Below are 16,259 nucleotides of genomic sequence, written 5' to 3'. Positions count from 1 at the left end.
TCCAAAATGTATGTTAATGATCGAAAGACTTACAGGTATCAGTTTATACAACTTGTGTGCACTGTGTTTTGTACTGAAATTAGCCAGTCAATGAACTAAAAATGTGTTCCACTGCTTCAGCATCTTCCTTTGATATAGAGTGATGCCTTCCTGTTGAACCAATAAAAACTGGAGCACTTACAGTCTTCAAAACATTGTGAACAGGAAGTGAGCACTGATGGCATTGTTGCTGTCCTTCAGCTGGAAACCTATATCCAGCAGCTGGACCATGTGGTAGCATAAAGTTCACTACAATTCCATTTAACTCATAATTGGAGTCTGTAATTTCTACAGTCCACCAGTCATGGTCATACACACATGCCACAAACATCCCCCGTCCCAGATTGTGGACCTGAATGTTATTCTATTTTTTCTGAGGTGTTGGCCGAACGAACGAAATGTCTTCTTTCTTCCTCTTTAAAGTGCGTGCAATATGGGTTCGCCCATCACTTTGAGTCCAAAAATGTGTCTTCTGAATTCCTTTCACAGGAGTAGTTTGTTTGCATCATTCTTCTTTTTTCTGCTCACGGAATTCTTCAATTTCCTCTTTGGACAAAAGAGTGAGGGTTGTGGATGTGTAAGATTTAATGACTTACGTAAAATCCTCAGCATTCTGAGTCGCAGCTGTATTTGGTCTGAAAAGATTGTTTTGTAGCATGATTCTTGAGCGGGCCGCCTACACCATCACAAGGCCCCTTCCCATGACCAGTAGCACTGTATACCCAGTCAGTTGGCACAAGCAACTTACTCAATTCAAACAACTGGTAACGATTTTTAAAATGACTAGGAGCACCATCGTAAATAATGATAATCTTCTCTGCCCCTGTTTGCAGTTGAAGAATTTTGTGCATCGCTAGCAAAGCACATGCTGAGTCATGTCCTGTGTCATCACTTATAACTGCAACACTTGTGGTCTTGTTTCGAAAATATGCCGCTCCTGTACAAATTTAAACCTGGTCATTTCTCTAATGACACCCTTGTACTTCTTGTGGGAGAATTACAGTCCAGTTCTCAGCAAAATCGCAGTGAAGCACTAAACATAGTTCTTGAGACTGTACACACCCTTTCACTTCTGCATTGTGTTGTTGCAATTTCTTTAGATGCTGGTGTGTTACTGCTTTCACTGACCATTTACCAAGTTCATCAATGAAACTGTCAAAGGCAACAGTTTTCTCAATTAGTTTATTTTCCTCCCATGTCGTATATGTAATTTCTCCAGAGTTATGGTTCAAATGGCTCTGAGCACTATGGGACTTAACTGCTGAAGTCATCAGTCCCCTAGAACTTAGAACTACACACATCCATGCCTGAGGCAGGATTCGAACCTGCGACCGTAGCGGTCGTGCAGTTCCAGACTGAAGTGCCTAGAACCGCTCGGTCACCCCGGCCGGCTCTGCAGAGTTATCTGCTACATCTTCCAGGCCTAGTGTCTATAAAACCAGTCCTCTTTCTCCAGGGCAGTCACCACATTCTTGAAACAAACAAGTCTCTTGTTGTACGTCGCAGACTACTATTGACTTCATACGCCAAACCAAGGTGTCGTATGTCACATGCTTCAGTAAGTTCTTCAAAGTTACCACACAAAGTTCAAAATTCGTGCAGTACACACACGGAAGACTCTTTTTACAGACCTCATATTTCTTGATTTGTCTACCATGTACTTTGATACTGATGGATGCACCTTTTTGCTGTAGGATGCACAATATTCAACAACTGAATTGATATTTGTGATAAATTCTTGGCAAGAGTGCTTTGGTTCATTTTCTTCTGAAGGTGGAAATTCTATTTTGAAGAGTGTGGTCAGTTTTGTGTAGTGTATTCATCCATAGCTTTGGTAATTTCTCTGCTCTTTCTTGATGCATAGAGCTCATGACTCGACTTAACTGACCACGGTTTCTTAACAGGACTAACACCTACCTCTGTAGTTGACCGATTCGGGCTATTTAATTCTTCCTCTACTGATGCAAAATCTGCATCATATGCACCATGGGAGGCTTCACCTTGTTCAGGTACTATCATTGTTGTTATTCTGTCAAAGCATTTAGAACACACAAAGTCATCCCTGGAAACATCTTCACTTTGAAACTAGGTCTTCAAATGAGAACACTTATTCCCAACCTGAACAAAGTCTCTCTCTCTCCCTCCCTCCCTCCCTCCTTTTTTTTCCACCCCTTTTATGGATATGCAAATGGGCAGTACATTTCACTCTCCCGTGACCCCAGTCAGAACACATTTCAGAGTCCTTTTCACAAAACACACTGCAACTGTGTCAACTGGCAAATTCCTCACGTAAACATATTAGCACTGAACAACTACAATACAGAAACCTGCAAATGAACAACCATGACAAAGAAACTGACAAAAAACTACAGCGAAGTGTAATAAATATCTGCAACAATGAAAGTGCAAAGAAATATCAGCAACAAAGAAAGTGATAAGAAATAACTGTAACAAAGACCATAGAAATAAACATTATAAAAAAAAAAAAATTAGCAAGAAACAACTTCAGTGAAGACATACATTACCCTTGAAAGAAAAAAAAAAAGATTTTTTTAAAAATAAAACCTGTGCAAAAGTGGAAGCTCTCCTTTACAGAGAATGTGGTACTACATGGTAATAATCAACAGAAAAAAAATCTAACTTTTCTGGATTGTCATTATTGAAAATAATTTTTTTTCTGTACGTTACAAAAAAAATTCAAATGGCAACAGTAATAGAACTTTTACAAATATGTCCAGACAAAGGGTACCATTGTAATCATAAAGCAATTATCTTTAAAATAAAAAAAACCTCTAACAAAATATCTAGAACTGTTACAAAGACACAGCATTTTAAAAAATTTTCCAAAGTTTGCATCTTTAGAATGATGTTTGCAGTGTCTTCTTTGGCAGCCTGTATCTCGGGCAGGAATTTTTTTGGAGAAAACAAAAAATGTGTTTCTTACTTACTCCTGAATTTTAACATATGCTAAATTCAACAACATCCAAGACTATGAAGGTAACCTCCCTGTCTGAAGTGATACGGATTATGCCATACGTATTTGGACATTAATTATTACATAATTCTTAATCACTGCTGTGCTGTAGAAACTTTTCTCTCTAGTGTAGACTTCTTAATAATGTTAACATATGAGCAATAGGCCTACTGGTGTAAGTGAAGTGATTGAAACCACTGATTTCATTACCTAGATCTTTCTCGTGTATTGTGAATATGGAGTTAATATTATTCATTAAGTTTTGCTTGGTCATTGATTGATGTAATACTGTTGTGAAAACACTGGTATGGTCTTCAAATCTCTTCGTATTCTTCACATCATTATTCGTGAAATTATTGTCACTTGTACAGTTTTCTATTAACATAAGCTTTCTTTGATTTGTAGCACTGGTCTGACATCAGTGATGGCTGTGCAAGTGACAGAAACAATATGTGATAGTGACATCATTAATATGATCGTGTGGATCAGCAATCATATTATAACCATAAGAAAAAATTGGGTTTTAATTGAATTAAATACCAAATTAGTTTCTTCTGATAAATTCACAGTGCAGTAAAACAGTTTGAAGGACAGAAACTTGAACCAAGGTCCTTGTCTTTTTCCATGAAATGCTCGCATGTAGTTTCAAGCTTAGCCTGTCACCCACATTGAGTGTCAGGTTTCATTTGATTGATTGATTCATTACACACATTGTTTTGTAAATCCCATCATGGAGAGCCCTGAGTGATGTGGAATGAGTCAATTCATACATTAACAGGCAGAATTAGTCATTGTTCAGTACGTCTGTGAAGTATACTAACAACAAATTATGACCAGTGCTAATCTACTGATACCGTCAGCAATTATTTTTAGTTCTCTCCACATATGTGTATTACGAGAAAAACAACCACCTTGTGGAGGAGGGAGTGCCCCTACTTTTATATTACTCAGATGCTTCTTTTCCCTAGTACTTCAAAGCATTTGTCCAACTTACAGTCAACTGTCTATATATTGGTGAAGTCACATTATCTTTTGTAGAAAACATTAGAGTTATGTGGAACTTGCACCCCTGAGACTGAATATTCTAATAAATTGTTGTTGTAGTGGATATTAAAGTGTAAGTATATATTTATTTTTACAATATCAAGTCGGTACTCAACTTTCTGCTTAGTGTCTACTAGTAACTGGAAGTTTTTTGCATCACAGTTATAAAACTGCATTTGGGATGCTAGATAGAGAGGCATAGTCTATATGTAAGTAGCAGAGTTAATCCAAAATTCACTCTTTAGTACTATTATTATTATTTCTTTACTTTCTCAGACGTTAAGTCTGGTTAAAAATGGAAAGTGACGCGGACCTTGATCAAGCGTCACTTCCTTTTAACTGTACGGTATATGTTATATTGCATTTAGGAACTTTTGGGTAATTGAACATGTATCAATAATTACGGATTTCTGTAATTATATATATAAGTTTGGATGTAGCTGTATTGCATTGATGTACTGGTGGATATTGTGTGGTATGACTCCTGTAGTTGATAGTATAATTGGTATAATGTCAACTTTATCCTGATGCCACATGTCCTTGACTTCCTCAGCCAGTTGGATGTATTTTTCAATTTTTTTCTCCTGTTTTCTTTTGTGTATTTGTTGTATTGGGTATGGATATTTCGATTAGTTGTGTTACTTTCTTCTTTTTATTGGTGAATATGATGTCAGGTTTGTTATGTGGTGTTGTTTTATCTGTTTAATGGTTCTGTTCCAGTATAATTTGTATTCATCATTCTCCAGTACATTTTGTGGTGCATACTTGTAAATGGGAACGTGTTGTTTTATAAGTTTATGTTGTAACGCAAGCTGTTGATGTATTATTTTTGCTACATTGTCATGTCTTCTGGGGTATTCTGTATTTGCTAGTATTGTACATCCACTTGTGATGTGATCTACTGTTTCTATTTGTTGTTTGCAAAGTCTGCATTTATCTGTTGTGGTGTTGGGATCTTTAATAATATGCTTGCTGTAATATCTGGTGTTTATTGTTTGATCCTGTATTGCAATCATGAATCCTTCCGTCTCACTGTATATATTGCCTTTTCTTAGCCATGTGTTGGATGCGTCTTGATCAATGTGTGGCTGTGTTAGATGAGACGGGTGCTTGCCATGTAGTGTTTTCTTTTTCCAATTTACTTTCTTTGTATCTGTTGATGTTATGTGATCTAAAGGGTTGTAGAAGTGGTTATGAAATTGCAGTGGTGTAGCCGATGTATTTATACGAGTGATTGCTTTGTGTATTTTGCTAGTTTCTGCTCGTTCTAGAAAGAATTTTCTTAAATTGTCTACCTGTCCATAATGTAGGTTTTTTATGTCGATGAATCCCCTTCCTCCTTCCTTTCTGCTTAATGTGAATCTTTCTGTTGCTGAATGTATGTGATGTATTCTATATTTGTGGCATTGTGAACGTGTAAGTGTATTGAGTGCTTCTAGGTCTGTGTTACTCCATTTCACTACTCCAAATGAGTAGGTCAATATTGGTATAGCATAAGTATTTATAGCTTTTGTCTTGTTTCTTGCTGTCAATTCTGTTTTCAGTATTTTTGTTAGTCTTTGTCTATATTTTTCTTTTAGTTCTTCTTTAATATTTGTATTATCTATTCCTATTTTTTGTCTGTATCCTAGATATTTATAGGCATCTGTTTTTTCCATTGCTTCTATGGAGTCACTGTGGTTATTCACAGTGACTCCATAGAAGTCATATTATTATTATTATTATTATTATTATTATTATTATTAGGCCTATTATTATTATTAATGACAAATATTGTTTGAGAGTACATGTATTGGCACGTGCATGTCATAATCACCAGGTCACTGAAGAGGCTTCTGAAAGATGTTCTCTTATAGACTTTATGTGATATTCTTACTGTGTGTTTCTGTAGATGATATCAGCTGAATCACCACAGAAGATTATCTCATAGGGCAGTATTGAGTGAAAATATGCTATCAATCATAACTGCATATCAGCATAATGAGTGGGATCTCATAGGGCTAACAGGACAGAATAAAGCCTTTTCATTAGTTGGTCCACCTCGAGGTTATTTTTAAATTCTTCTGAATGCATAAAGAACTACACACTTGGAGCCTCATCCAGTGTATGTCATTGATCCCTTTGTCTGGCATCTGTAACTCATTTTTATTAGTTTGAAATTGCATAAGATGAGGTTTTCGTAGGATAAAGGTTTGGCTGTTGTCTGTGAGCCAATTGTAAATGTATTTGACTATTATGTGGTTCAGTAGACAATACAGTACATAAATGTTAAAAGATAGAGTGATACTATTGGTGTATATGTATCACATGTACTCAGGATACACAGGACTGCAGTTGACTGTAAAGTTGTAGTCTGCATGGGACTATGATGCTCACTGTTCAACTGTGTACTTTACTACTGTACAACATCCCTCCCCCCCACTCCCCAAACCACCATAAAAGTTTCTTGACCTAACCATGAATTCATAGAAATTCAGGATGGTGATTCTTCTGTAATAGCTACCTGGAATTCTCAGGAAATTACATTTTACCTGAAAAAATGCGGGAACTTCAGGAATTTCATAAAATATTGGGGATTTCTGTGTTTTTAACATAGCATTGGAATTTAATTTTATTGAGTTTTATAAATCACGAATTTTAAAATGCATAATATTTCAAAGTGTGTTAATTGTGTGAATATTATATGTGTAAACATGAACACTCATCATTTAATTCCTGTTTGTTCATTGTGTTGTTTAACACTATATTAACTTCTTGAGCTCCTTTGTATTGTGCAGATGGCAACATTGTATGATTCTGTGGTCCAGCTCTTAATTTTCTCCCCTTCCAACCCTGTCTGTGGGAGTTATTCTGCAGCCTCACAACTGTGTACATGACACTACGAGATCAGAAGTATCTGGACACCTAGCTGAAAAGACTTAAAAGTTCGTGGCGCCCTCCATCGGTAATTCTGGAAACCAGTTTGGTGTTGGCCCCCCCCTTAGCCTTGATGACAGCTTTCACTCTTGCAGGCATATTTTCAGTCATGTACTGGAAGGTTTCTTGGGGAATGGAATGCTGCACTGAGGAGAAGTATTGAGTAGGTCGGTGAGGCCTGGCAAGAAGTCAGCATTCCAAAACATCCCAGAGGTGTTCTGTAGGATTCATGTCAGGACTCTGTGCAGGCCAGTCCATTACAGGGACGTTACTGTCGTGTAACAACTCTGCCACAGGCCGTGCATTATGAACAGGTGCTTTTGAAAGATGCCATTGCCATCCCCTAATTGTTCTTCAACAGTGGGAAGCAAAAAGGTGCTTAAAACATTAATGTAGGCCTATGTTGTGATAGTGCCATGCGAAACAACAAGGGGTGCAAGGCACCCCCCTCCCCATGAAAAACACGACCACTCCAAAACACTACCGCCTCTGAATTTTACTATTGGCGCTACACACACTGGCAGATGATGTTCACCGGGCATTCACCACACCAGAATGAGGAGAGCTTCTGTAAAGTTTGGAATGTAGGAGGCGAGATACTGGCAGAAGTAAAGCTGTGAGGACGGGGCGTGAGTCGTGCTTGGGTAGCTCAGTTGGAAGAGCACTTGCCCGCGAAAGGCAAAGGTCCCGAGTTGGAGTCTCGGTCCAGCACACAGTTTTAATCTGCCAGGAAGTTTCATTCACCATACCCACAACCTGCCATCAGATTGACACATTCTGTACCATGATTCATCACTTTACACTCCTTACACCAAATGAGGCGTTGTCTAGCATTTACTGCCATGATGTGTGGCTTATGAGCAGCTGCTCGACCATGAAATCCAAGTTTTCTCGCCTCCCGCCTAGCTGTCATATTAGTTGCAGTGGATTCTTATGCAGTTTGGAATTCCTGCGTGATCATCTGGATAGATGTCTGCCTATTACACATTACGACCCTCTTCAACTGTTGGCAGTCTCTGTCAGTCAACAGACGAGGTTGGCCTGTATGCTTTTGTGCTGTACGTGTCCCATCACATTTCCACTTCACTATCACATTGGAAACAGTGGACCTATGGATGTTCAGGAGTGTGGAAATCTCGCGTACAGATGTATGACACAAGTGACTCCCAATCAGCTGACTACATTCAAAGTCCGTGGGTTCCGTGGAGTGACCTATTCTGCTGTGTCATGATGTCTAATGACTACTGAGGTCACTGATATGGAGTACCTGGCAGTAGGTGGCAGCACAATGCACCTAATATGAAAAACATATGTTTTTGTGGGTGTCCAGATACTTCTGATCACATAGTGTAAGTACAGACTAAAACTTGCATTCATTATCATCTGTGAGTGACAGTCTGTCATTATAGTACACATATTATTTTATATGACTACATGCTGACCATTTCTCCATTTATTGGTACTTAATTGTTAATAATTTTAGTAATCGGACACTAAAATGATGTATGGGATTTGTCTCATGGGAGAGTGCCTCAGAAATGCTAAAAAACCTGAAATGGTAGACAATTGAAGCTACACTCCTGGAAATTGAAATAAGAACACCGTGAATTCATTGTCCCAGGAAGGGGAAACTTTATTGACACATTCCTGGGGTCAGATACATCACATGATCACACTGACAGAACCACAGGCACATAGACACAGGCAACAGAGCATGCACAATGTCGGCACTAGTACAGTGTATATCCACCTTTCGCAGCAATGCAGGCTGCTATTCTCCCATGGAGACGATCGTAGAGATGCTGGATGTAGTCCTGTGGAACGGCTTGCCATGCCATTTCCACCTGGCGCCTCAGTTGGACCAGCGTTCGTGCTGGACGTGCAGACCGCGTGAGACGACGCTTCATCCAGTCCAAAACATGCTCAATGGGGGACAGATCCGGAGATCTTGCTGGCCAGGGTAGTTGACTTACACCTTCTAGAGCACGTTGGGTGGCACGGGATACATGCGGACGTGCATTGTCCTGTTGGAACAGCTAGTTCCCTTGCCGGTCTAGGAATGGTAGAACGATGGGTTCGATGACGGTTTGGATGTACCGTGCACTATTCAGTGTCCCCTCGACGATCACCAGTGGTGTACGGCCAGTGTAGGAGATCGCTCCCCACACCATGATGCCGGGTGTTGGCCCTGTGTGCCTCGGTCGTATGCAGTCCTGATTGTGGCGCTCACCTGCACGGCGCCAAACACGCATACGACCATCATTGGCACCAAGGCAGAAGCGACTCTCATCGCTGAAGACGACACGTCTCCATTCGTCCCTCCATTCACGCCTGTCGCGACACCACTGGAGGCGGGCTGCACGATGTTGGGGCGTGAGCGGAAGACGGCCTAACGGTGTGCGGGACCGTAGCCCAGCTTCATGGAGACGGTTGCGAATGGTCCTCGCCGATACCCCAGGAGCAACAGTGTCCCTAATTTGCTGGGAAGTGGCGGTGCGGTCCCCTACGGCACTGCGTAGGATCCTACGGTCTTGGCGTGCATCCGTGCGTCGCTGCGGTCCGGTCCCAGGTCGACGGGCACGTGCACCTTCCGCCGACCACTGGCGACAACATCGATGTCCTGTGGAGACCTCACGCCCCACGTGTTGAGCAATTCGGCGGTACGTCCACCCGGCCTCCCGCATGCCCACTATACGCCCTTGCTCAAAGTCCGTCAATTGCACCTTGTCATCTCTCAGGATGTTCACGTCCACGCTGTCGCGGCATGCTACCAGTGTTAAAGACTGCGATGGAGCTCCGTATGCCACGGCAAACTGGCTGACACTGACGGCGGCGGTGCACAAATGCTGCGCAGCTAGCGCCATTCGACGGCCAACACCGCGGTTCCTGGTGTGTCCGCTGTGCCGTGCGTGTGATCATTGCTTGTACAGCCCTCTCGCAGTGTCCGGAGCAAGTATGGTGGGTCTGACACACCGGTGTCAATGTGTTCTTTTTTCCATTTCCAGGAGTGTATATGCCAAATGTCACATGAAAGCCAAGAACCAGTATTATATGGAAAGTTCAGAAATATGCTGTTGCCTCCTACATATTGCTCCCCTACAAACTGCAAAGATGACATTAGACTGATTACAGTGTCGGCAAATACATTTATACAGTCATTCTTCCAGCACTCATGCAAATGGAATGGGAAGGAACCCTTTGTATCACACAAAGAGAAGTACCCTCTGCCATGCACATCATAATATGTTTCTCAGTGTTGAAGTAGGTACATTTTCAGAAGTTATCAAAAGATAGTTGGTGTATCCTAAGTTCCTTTATGTTTCAGTCATTTTATTTTTGTGTTTGTTATTAAAGAGTTATTTGCATGTAATGTCATCTTATTTACAAAAATAACGAATTGTTCCTTGCGCACTAATGTGAGTGAGCTTCCTCTCTTCCAGTACATATTATCTATATATAAAGACTTCTCTACGATTAGGAGTTGTCAGATGAAACTGCTGAAATTTTTTTATTGTTTTGGATGATTTAAAAATAGCTACCCAATACAAAACCTTCAGAGCAACCTAGGAACTCCTAACCTGTGACCTACATGTCTTAAGCCAGTACTTCTGGAAGTGGAGGTTACAGCCTAGGTCAAATAAAACAAATGTTGCTTGTTTCCAGTAGATTGGCTTGCAGAGAACTTTTGCATTTGCATTGCAAATATTAGTTATTGCTATATGATGTGATTGCAGGGAAAAGTATGTAGCCATTTCCGATCAGTTATAAGGTATAGTGTTGTTATTTGTGGAAGCTCAAGCAACATATTTTGTTTACTGAAACTGCAGAAAAGAATCATTAGAACTGTGTGCTTTGCATCCAAGAGAATGTCACCCATTACTTAACAATCTGCAGGTACTAATTGTTCTTTCCCTATATATCTTTTATGCAGTAGTTTAATTATTCAAAGAAACCAATTTTGACAATGAATGCAAGCCAAGAAACAAAGATACTAGTATTCTCCCCATTAATTGTGTAAAGTTACATGCCCAGACTCCCCATTTACAAAAATGAAAGACAAGAGCATTCCGAGTATGAAACTAGATTCACTGAAAAAAAGGCTAGTGAACACTATTTGAGGTACTATTCAATTGAAGAGCTCGTGAAAGATGAACTAGTTATTTGCATAGGTTGTAGTTGTTCACTAGTCTTGTTGTGTCAAGTTAGCTGTTCTTTTCCACAGAAAAAATGTTAAAGTATTAATATTGCTCTTACATTAACCACAGTTTATCAGTGATATTGTGTTACCCATTTTTTATATACTCCTGCATTCTAATCAGATGTTAGTGTCTGTATGTTGTGAGACAAATAAACTGCAACATAGGCTTATTAACACTTTGTGATGTTTTGATTTTCTTTCCACATTAGATGTGTTTTGTTAATTTTAGATCTCCAAAATGCTTTATCATATTACATCGCCAACTGAAAGTGTATCAATCTTTTAATGTGTGCTGTTGATGTGTGTAGCTATTTTAAAATATTATGGTTGGAGACACTTTATTTTCTGTGCTATGGAATCAAATGTATTGTGTCCCAACAAATCAAAACTGTTAACATGTTTCATTGAATTCTACAGGTATAATATGTCTTTTATTATATTGTTTCTTCTGTCTTTCAGAAATGTGGAGGCAAATGTCAGTTGATAAATTTGGGATCGGGTTTTGACACGTTGTACTGGCGCTTGAAAGATTCTGGACAGACAGTTTCAAATTTCATTGAATTGGATTTTCCCACAGTGACAGCAAGAAAGTGTTACCTAATTAAACGCAATAAAACTCTCCTAGAGAAAATTCATACTGAAGGTTCGCATATCTTCATACAGTACAGCTTCAGTAGACATATTTCCCCCTGACAATATCAAATAATTGCTCTTTGATGTAAAATAGTGTTCTGAGTGCATAAGTAAGTGTGTTCAAATCATAGTTCCTTGAAATTTCATTTTGTGTGTTTCTGACTTTTTTGTTCCAGATGGAGAAGTGAAACTCAGTGCCACAGATTTACATGCAGGAAATTATCACATAGTTGGGGTTGATTTAACTAATCTTTCTGAAGTCCAGTCAAAGTTAAATGAAGCAGAAGTCAATTACAGTTTGCCAACATTGTTTTTAGCAGAATGTGTTTTGGTTTATGTAGAAGTTCCAAGAGTTGAAGAACTTCTTAGCTGGATAGCAAAGGACTTTAGTTCTGCTCTGTTTGTAAATTATGAGCAGGTTTGTATTCGCTGGTGTTTAAGGGACGTAGTTTAGTGGTATTGAGCAGTCCTTAGCTGTATGTCAAATCTTGAGTCATGTTAGTAGTCCTTAATTTGGAAATACGACATATAATTTGCTATGTTTGTTCATTTGTGTGTATGTGTGGGGGGGGGGGGGGGCATATGTGAACAAAATACTTTGTTTGATATTCCACAAGGTTAATTGAGGACCAAGCAATAGTGGCGGCACCTGTTTAAGAAAGAGGAGCACAGAGACCAGGGATACGGTACTCTGGTGTTGATCCTATTGGAGGGACCATGTGTAGTGGCACAGTAACTAAGATATGACCGCATTCAGGAGAAGCAGTATTTAACTCCCCATCTGCCCAGCCAGTTGGTTAAGGAGATGAATGACAGTATGGTCCTTTTTAAAAAGATGCACTCAATTACCTTCTCCATCATTTTGCTATTAAAGCTTGTGCTCAATCTTTAGTGACCATATTGTGTAATGTAACATGCCTGCCATTGCACAGGAGGTGGACTGCATGAAAGCTTTGCAGTCACCGTTACTATTTATATTGACTGCTTATCTTGAAAACAGCTCATGAAATAACTGTATTTCTATATACTGAAGCAGCAAACTTTTTCAAAGATGCGAGATAAGCAGTGTGTGAGATGACTGCAGAGTTAATACAGTAAAACAAATAGTACCTTTTTTTCTTTTTGGTGGCTTGTCACATTTCACTGGCAGGACCTATGTAGTTATCTGCAATGCCCATGTCATGTTATATCTCAACTGCACCGAGTCAGGTGGCCCGTAGGTGCGTTGGTAAGGCACTGGAATTCAGGTTGATCTGGTTTCAGTTCCCTGCCCTTCATTCCAAAGTTGGGCTTTAAGTTTATGAAGTTTTTGGATTTGTTCTTTAATTATTGCTGCTAGAGGTTCAGTTGATTAATGTTCTTTATGTTCTTATTCTTTTTTTATGATTTTGCTTTTAGTGTTGTTCTTTGGGTAGGTTCAGTTTATCATGTTTTATTTTAAAAGGGGGGGGGGGTGCAAGATTATTTTCTAACTGGCTTTTAGTTTTAAATTAGGTTTATTGACCTCAGTGTTTTCAGTCTGGTAAGATTGTATTGAAAAGGATTTTGACAGTGTCCTTCCACATTCCTGTCCAATTTGAACTTGTGTTCTGTCTCCTGTGACATCATTCTTGACAAGAAAGTGGATCATAAATTTCCTTCTTTCGTCATTTATTTCTGTGCTTCTGTTATAACTGGTGAGTTATTCCAAAGCAAATCAACTCTTTGCACACATGATGTCCTATCTGACACTTTACTTTCATGTAAGAGAACTTAGTGTCACTTTGTTATAGTCTGAATACAATTGGGTATTCGCTGTATTACATCACAAGGCTGTACATAATAATTTATATTTCCTAATCCAAATGCCATCCAAACTTGATCTTTTTACTATGTTCCGTATTGTAACATGGGGAGCCATTTTTTTTCTTCCTCCACCAAGTTTGAAGGTGACTTGTGTTGATACGTTCAAGGTCAAAGGCTATCACATACCTTAATTGTGTACATTGTTTCAAAGTGACTATGTTGCATATTATTTGAAAGCTTGTTCCCAGACCTTTCTTTCTGTTTCTATTAGAACAGAAGTTAACAGTCACTTCTGTTTTCTGTATTTTCCACACATTTTTTGAATCTTACATTTTCGTGCTTGTGATGTGGAGCATTATGTAAGGTGAGTGTTTTTCCACCACAAAAATGAAGTAAGCTAAGCCTCAGTATGTTATTACAAAGTCTTTTTCTGAGTGTCAACCAGATGATGTACCAGCTGTACTTTGTATCAGTGACAGAGCGAAGTGGCACAGTGGTTAGCACGCTGGACTAGCATCAGGGAGGACAATGGTTCAAATCTGTGTCTGACCACCCAGATTTAGGTTTTCCATAATTTTCCTAAATCACTCCAGTCAAACACCAGGATGGTTCCTGTTGTTATCAGAAATAACACCAATCAAGCTTTATTCTGCTTCCACAGTAATAGATCACGTTATGGACTACAACACTCCTTTTCCCTTGGGGAAAAGTGTTCACTGTGGAGATCAGTAGTGGTGACTGCTGGTGGACGTGTTGTGCTGCCACAGGAGAATATGGTCTGAATTGGCACAGGCAGGTGTGGTGCCCATTCACCAGTGAGAGGCTGTAAGGGAGCACTGATGATGATGGAGCTGGAACCATGTCCAATCTGGGCAGGCATTCGGTGATGGAGGCAGCAGTTGCAACAGGGGCTGCATAGATGGAGGCGACTTAGTGCCGACTACTCCGTCCAGCAGTGGTAGCACCCAGAATGAAGAAGGCATGGCGCGGGGGCCAGAGAAGGCGTGGATCATGCAGATGGTGGAGGTGGCCGCAGGAGTGGAGCGCTCTCTGGTGCGATCTTAGTCATGCATGGCTGGATCTGGTCATATTGTCATGACGCCAAGCCGTCAGAGGTGTCCACAGCACAGAGTTGGTGGCCTTGGCAGTGATGACTGACCCCTGGTATCCACTTAGAGCACCTGCCAAATCTGCAGGTCTGGGTGGCGGATCCTGGAAAGAATTGCAAGGCAAGCCCCAGTAGATGTCCTGGCATTGGCTGGAGCAGATGAAGCTGCATACAGGGTGAGAGGTCGTGAAACAGTTGTGTGTTCACTACACTTGCTGCCTGGAGAGAATCTATGTGAACTCAAAAAACTATTGAAGGCTTCCTCTGGAGAAAATTGTGATATATTTTTTCATTTGGATTTCGAATGTACAGACCAGCCGCTGTGCCATTACATTGCACTGGGGATGAAAGGAAGGGGACGTAACATGACAGATGCCACGCTTTGTAAAAAAAAAAGTCTTGAGTCACAAACTATGGGCCATTGTCCGTCACAGGCATGTATGAGAATCCTATGGAAAAAATCTTCGTGAGGCCTTTCACAGTAGCTGCAATGGACGTGAATGGGCAACAGACCACATCAGGAATTTTTGAGAAAGCATCAACTACTACAAGCCAAAAGGAGTTACGGAACGGACCCACAAAATCTGCATGAAGATGCTTCCAGCAGCACTGAGGGGTGGGCCATGGGGAAAGAGAGGCCCATGGTGCTGCTTAATGGATGGCTTACTGTGTGGGAAGACTATCACAATGCATGTGATCTCATTTCACTACCTGGTCAAAACATGGCAACAGGCCATCAATTTTGTATGAGAAACGCCGTAATGGTCCAGGCACAAGAGGCATATGACATACTGCCACAGTGCAGACAGGATCACAAACCTGGGCACTGACTCTTCGGTAGCCAACAGTAACGCACCAACAGGAATTGAGAGATAGTGGTGGAGAGCATAATAATTATGCAAAGGATCCGATGCTAGGCCTGTTGATTAATCTGACCAGCCATGGTGGGCAGATTGCACAATCTGACATAAGATATGATTGCCTGTGATAGCCACTGGAATCTGAGAACTGGTAAAGAGAAAATCATCCATGGTGTTTTGGGTGTCTACGTCTAAATGGAAACATAACATCTCATCCTCATAAATGCTGGCTTTGGGCCAGTCGGCAATTGAGAAAGACCATCCACATTAGCATGTTGTGTTGCGATTTGAAATGTAATCTCATAGTTGTATCATGAGAAAAACAGAGTGCGGCATTGCAGATGATGGGCTGGTTTGTCCGGTAAACATGCTGAAGGATTGAAATGAGAAACCAGAAGTTTATTTAATACATGAATGTTTTTGGAGTGTATGTAAGCAAGGGCTTCTTTTTCTATCTGCAAGTAGCGCCGTTGCATTGATGCATAGTTTTGGAAGCCTACACAATAGGGTAAAAGCACACAAGTAGGTGGGTAACCAGTGAAAAGCAACATCTTTATGTAAGAGACCTTGAAATGGCTGGTCCAAGGTGGCTGCACAAGGAAGAAATTTATGGTAGTACACAATCTTTCAGAGAAAGGCTTGCAACTCTTTGGCATTGGTAGGACGAGGCAAAGCTGTAATGGTATAGACATGCTAGTACCA

The 16,259-nt window shown here is 40.4% G+C and overlaps 1 protein-coding gene across 1 annotated transcript in view; it reads left to right on the top strand.

Moving 5' to 3' along the window:
• LOC126176759 (leucine carboxyl methyltransferase 1) overlaps positions 1-16,259 on the top strand; it is a 70,149-nt gene that overhangs the window by 2,540 nt on the left and 51,350 nt on the right. Inside the window, exons 2-3 of the mRNA XM_049923931.1 lie at positions 11,631-11,814; positions 11,981-12,222. Coding sequence (XP_049779888.1) covers positions 11,631-11,814; positions 11,981-12,222 — 426 coding nt within the window. The remainder of the gene's footprint in view (positions 1-11,630; positions 11,815-11,980; positions 12,223-16,259) is intronic.

The sequence above is a fragment of the Schistocerca cancellata genome, chromosome 1, assembly GCF_023864275.1.
Source record: "Schistocerca cancellata isolate TAMUIC-IGC-003103 chromosome 1, iqSchCanc2.1, whole genome shotgun sequence".
Lineage (NCBI taxonomy): Eukaryota > Metazoa > Arthropoda > Insecta > Orthoptera > Acrididae > Schistocerca > Schistocerca cancellata.
Note: the sequence above shows the minus strand (reverse complement) of the source record. Positions and strands in the feature narration are given on the sequence as shown.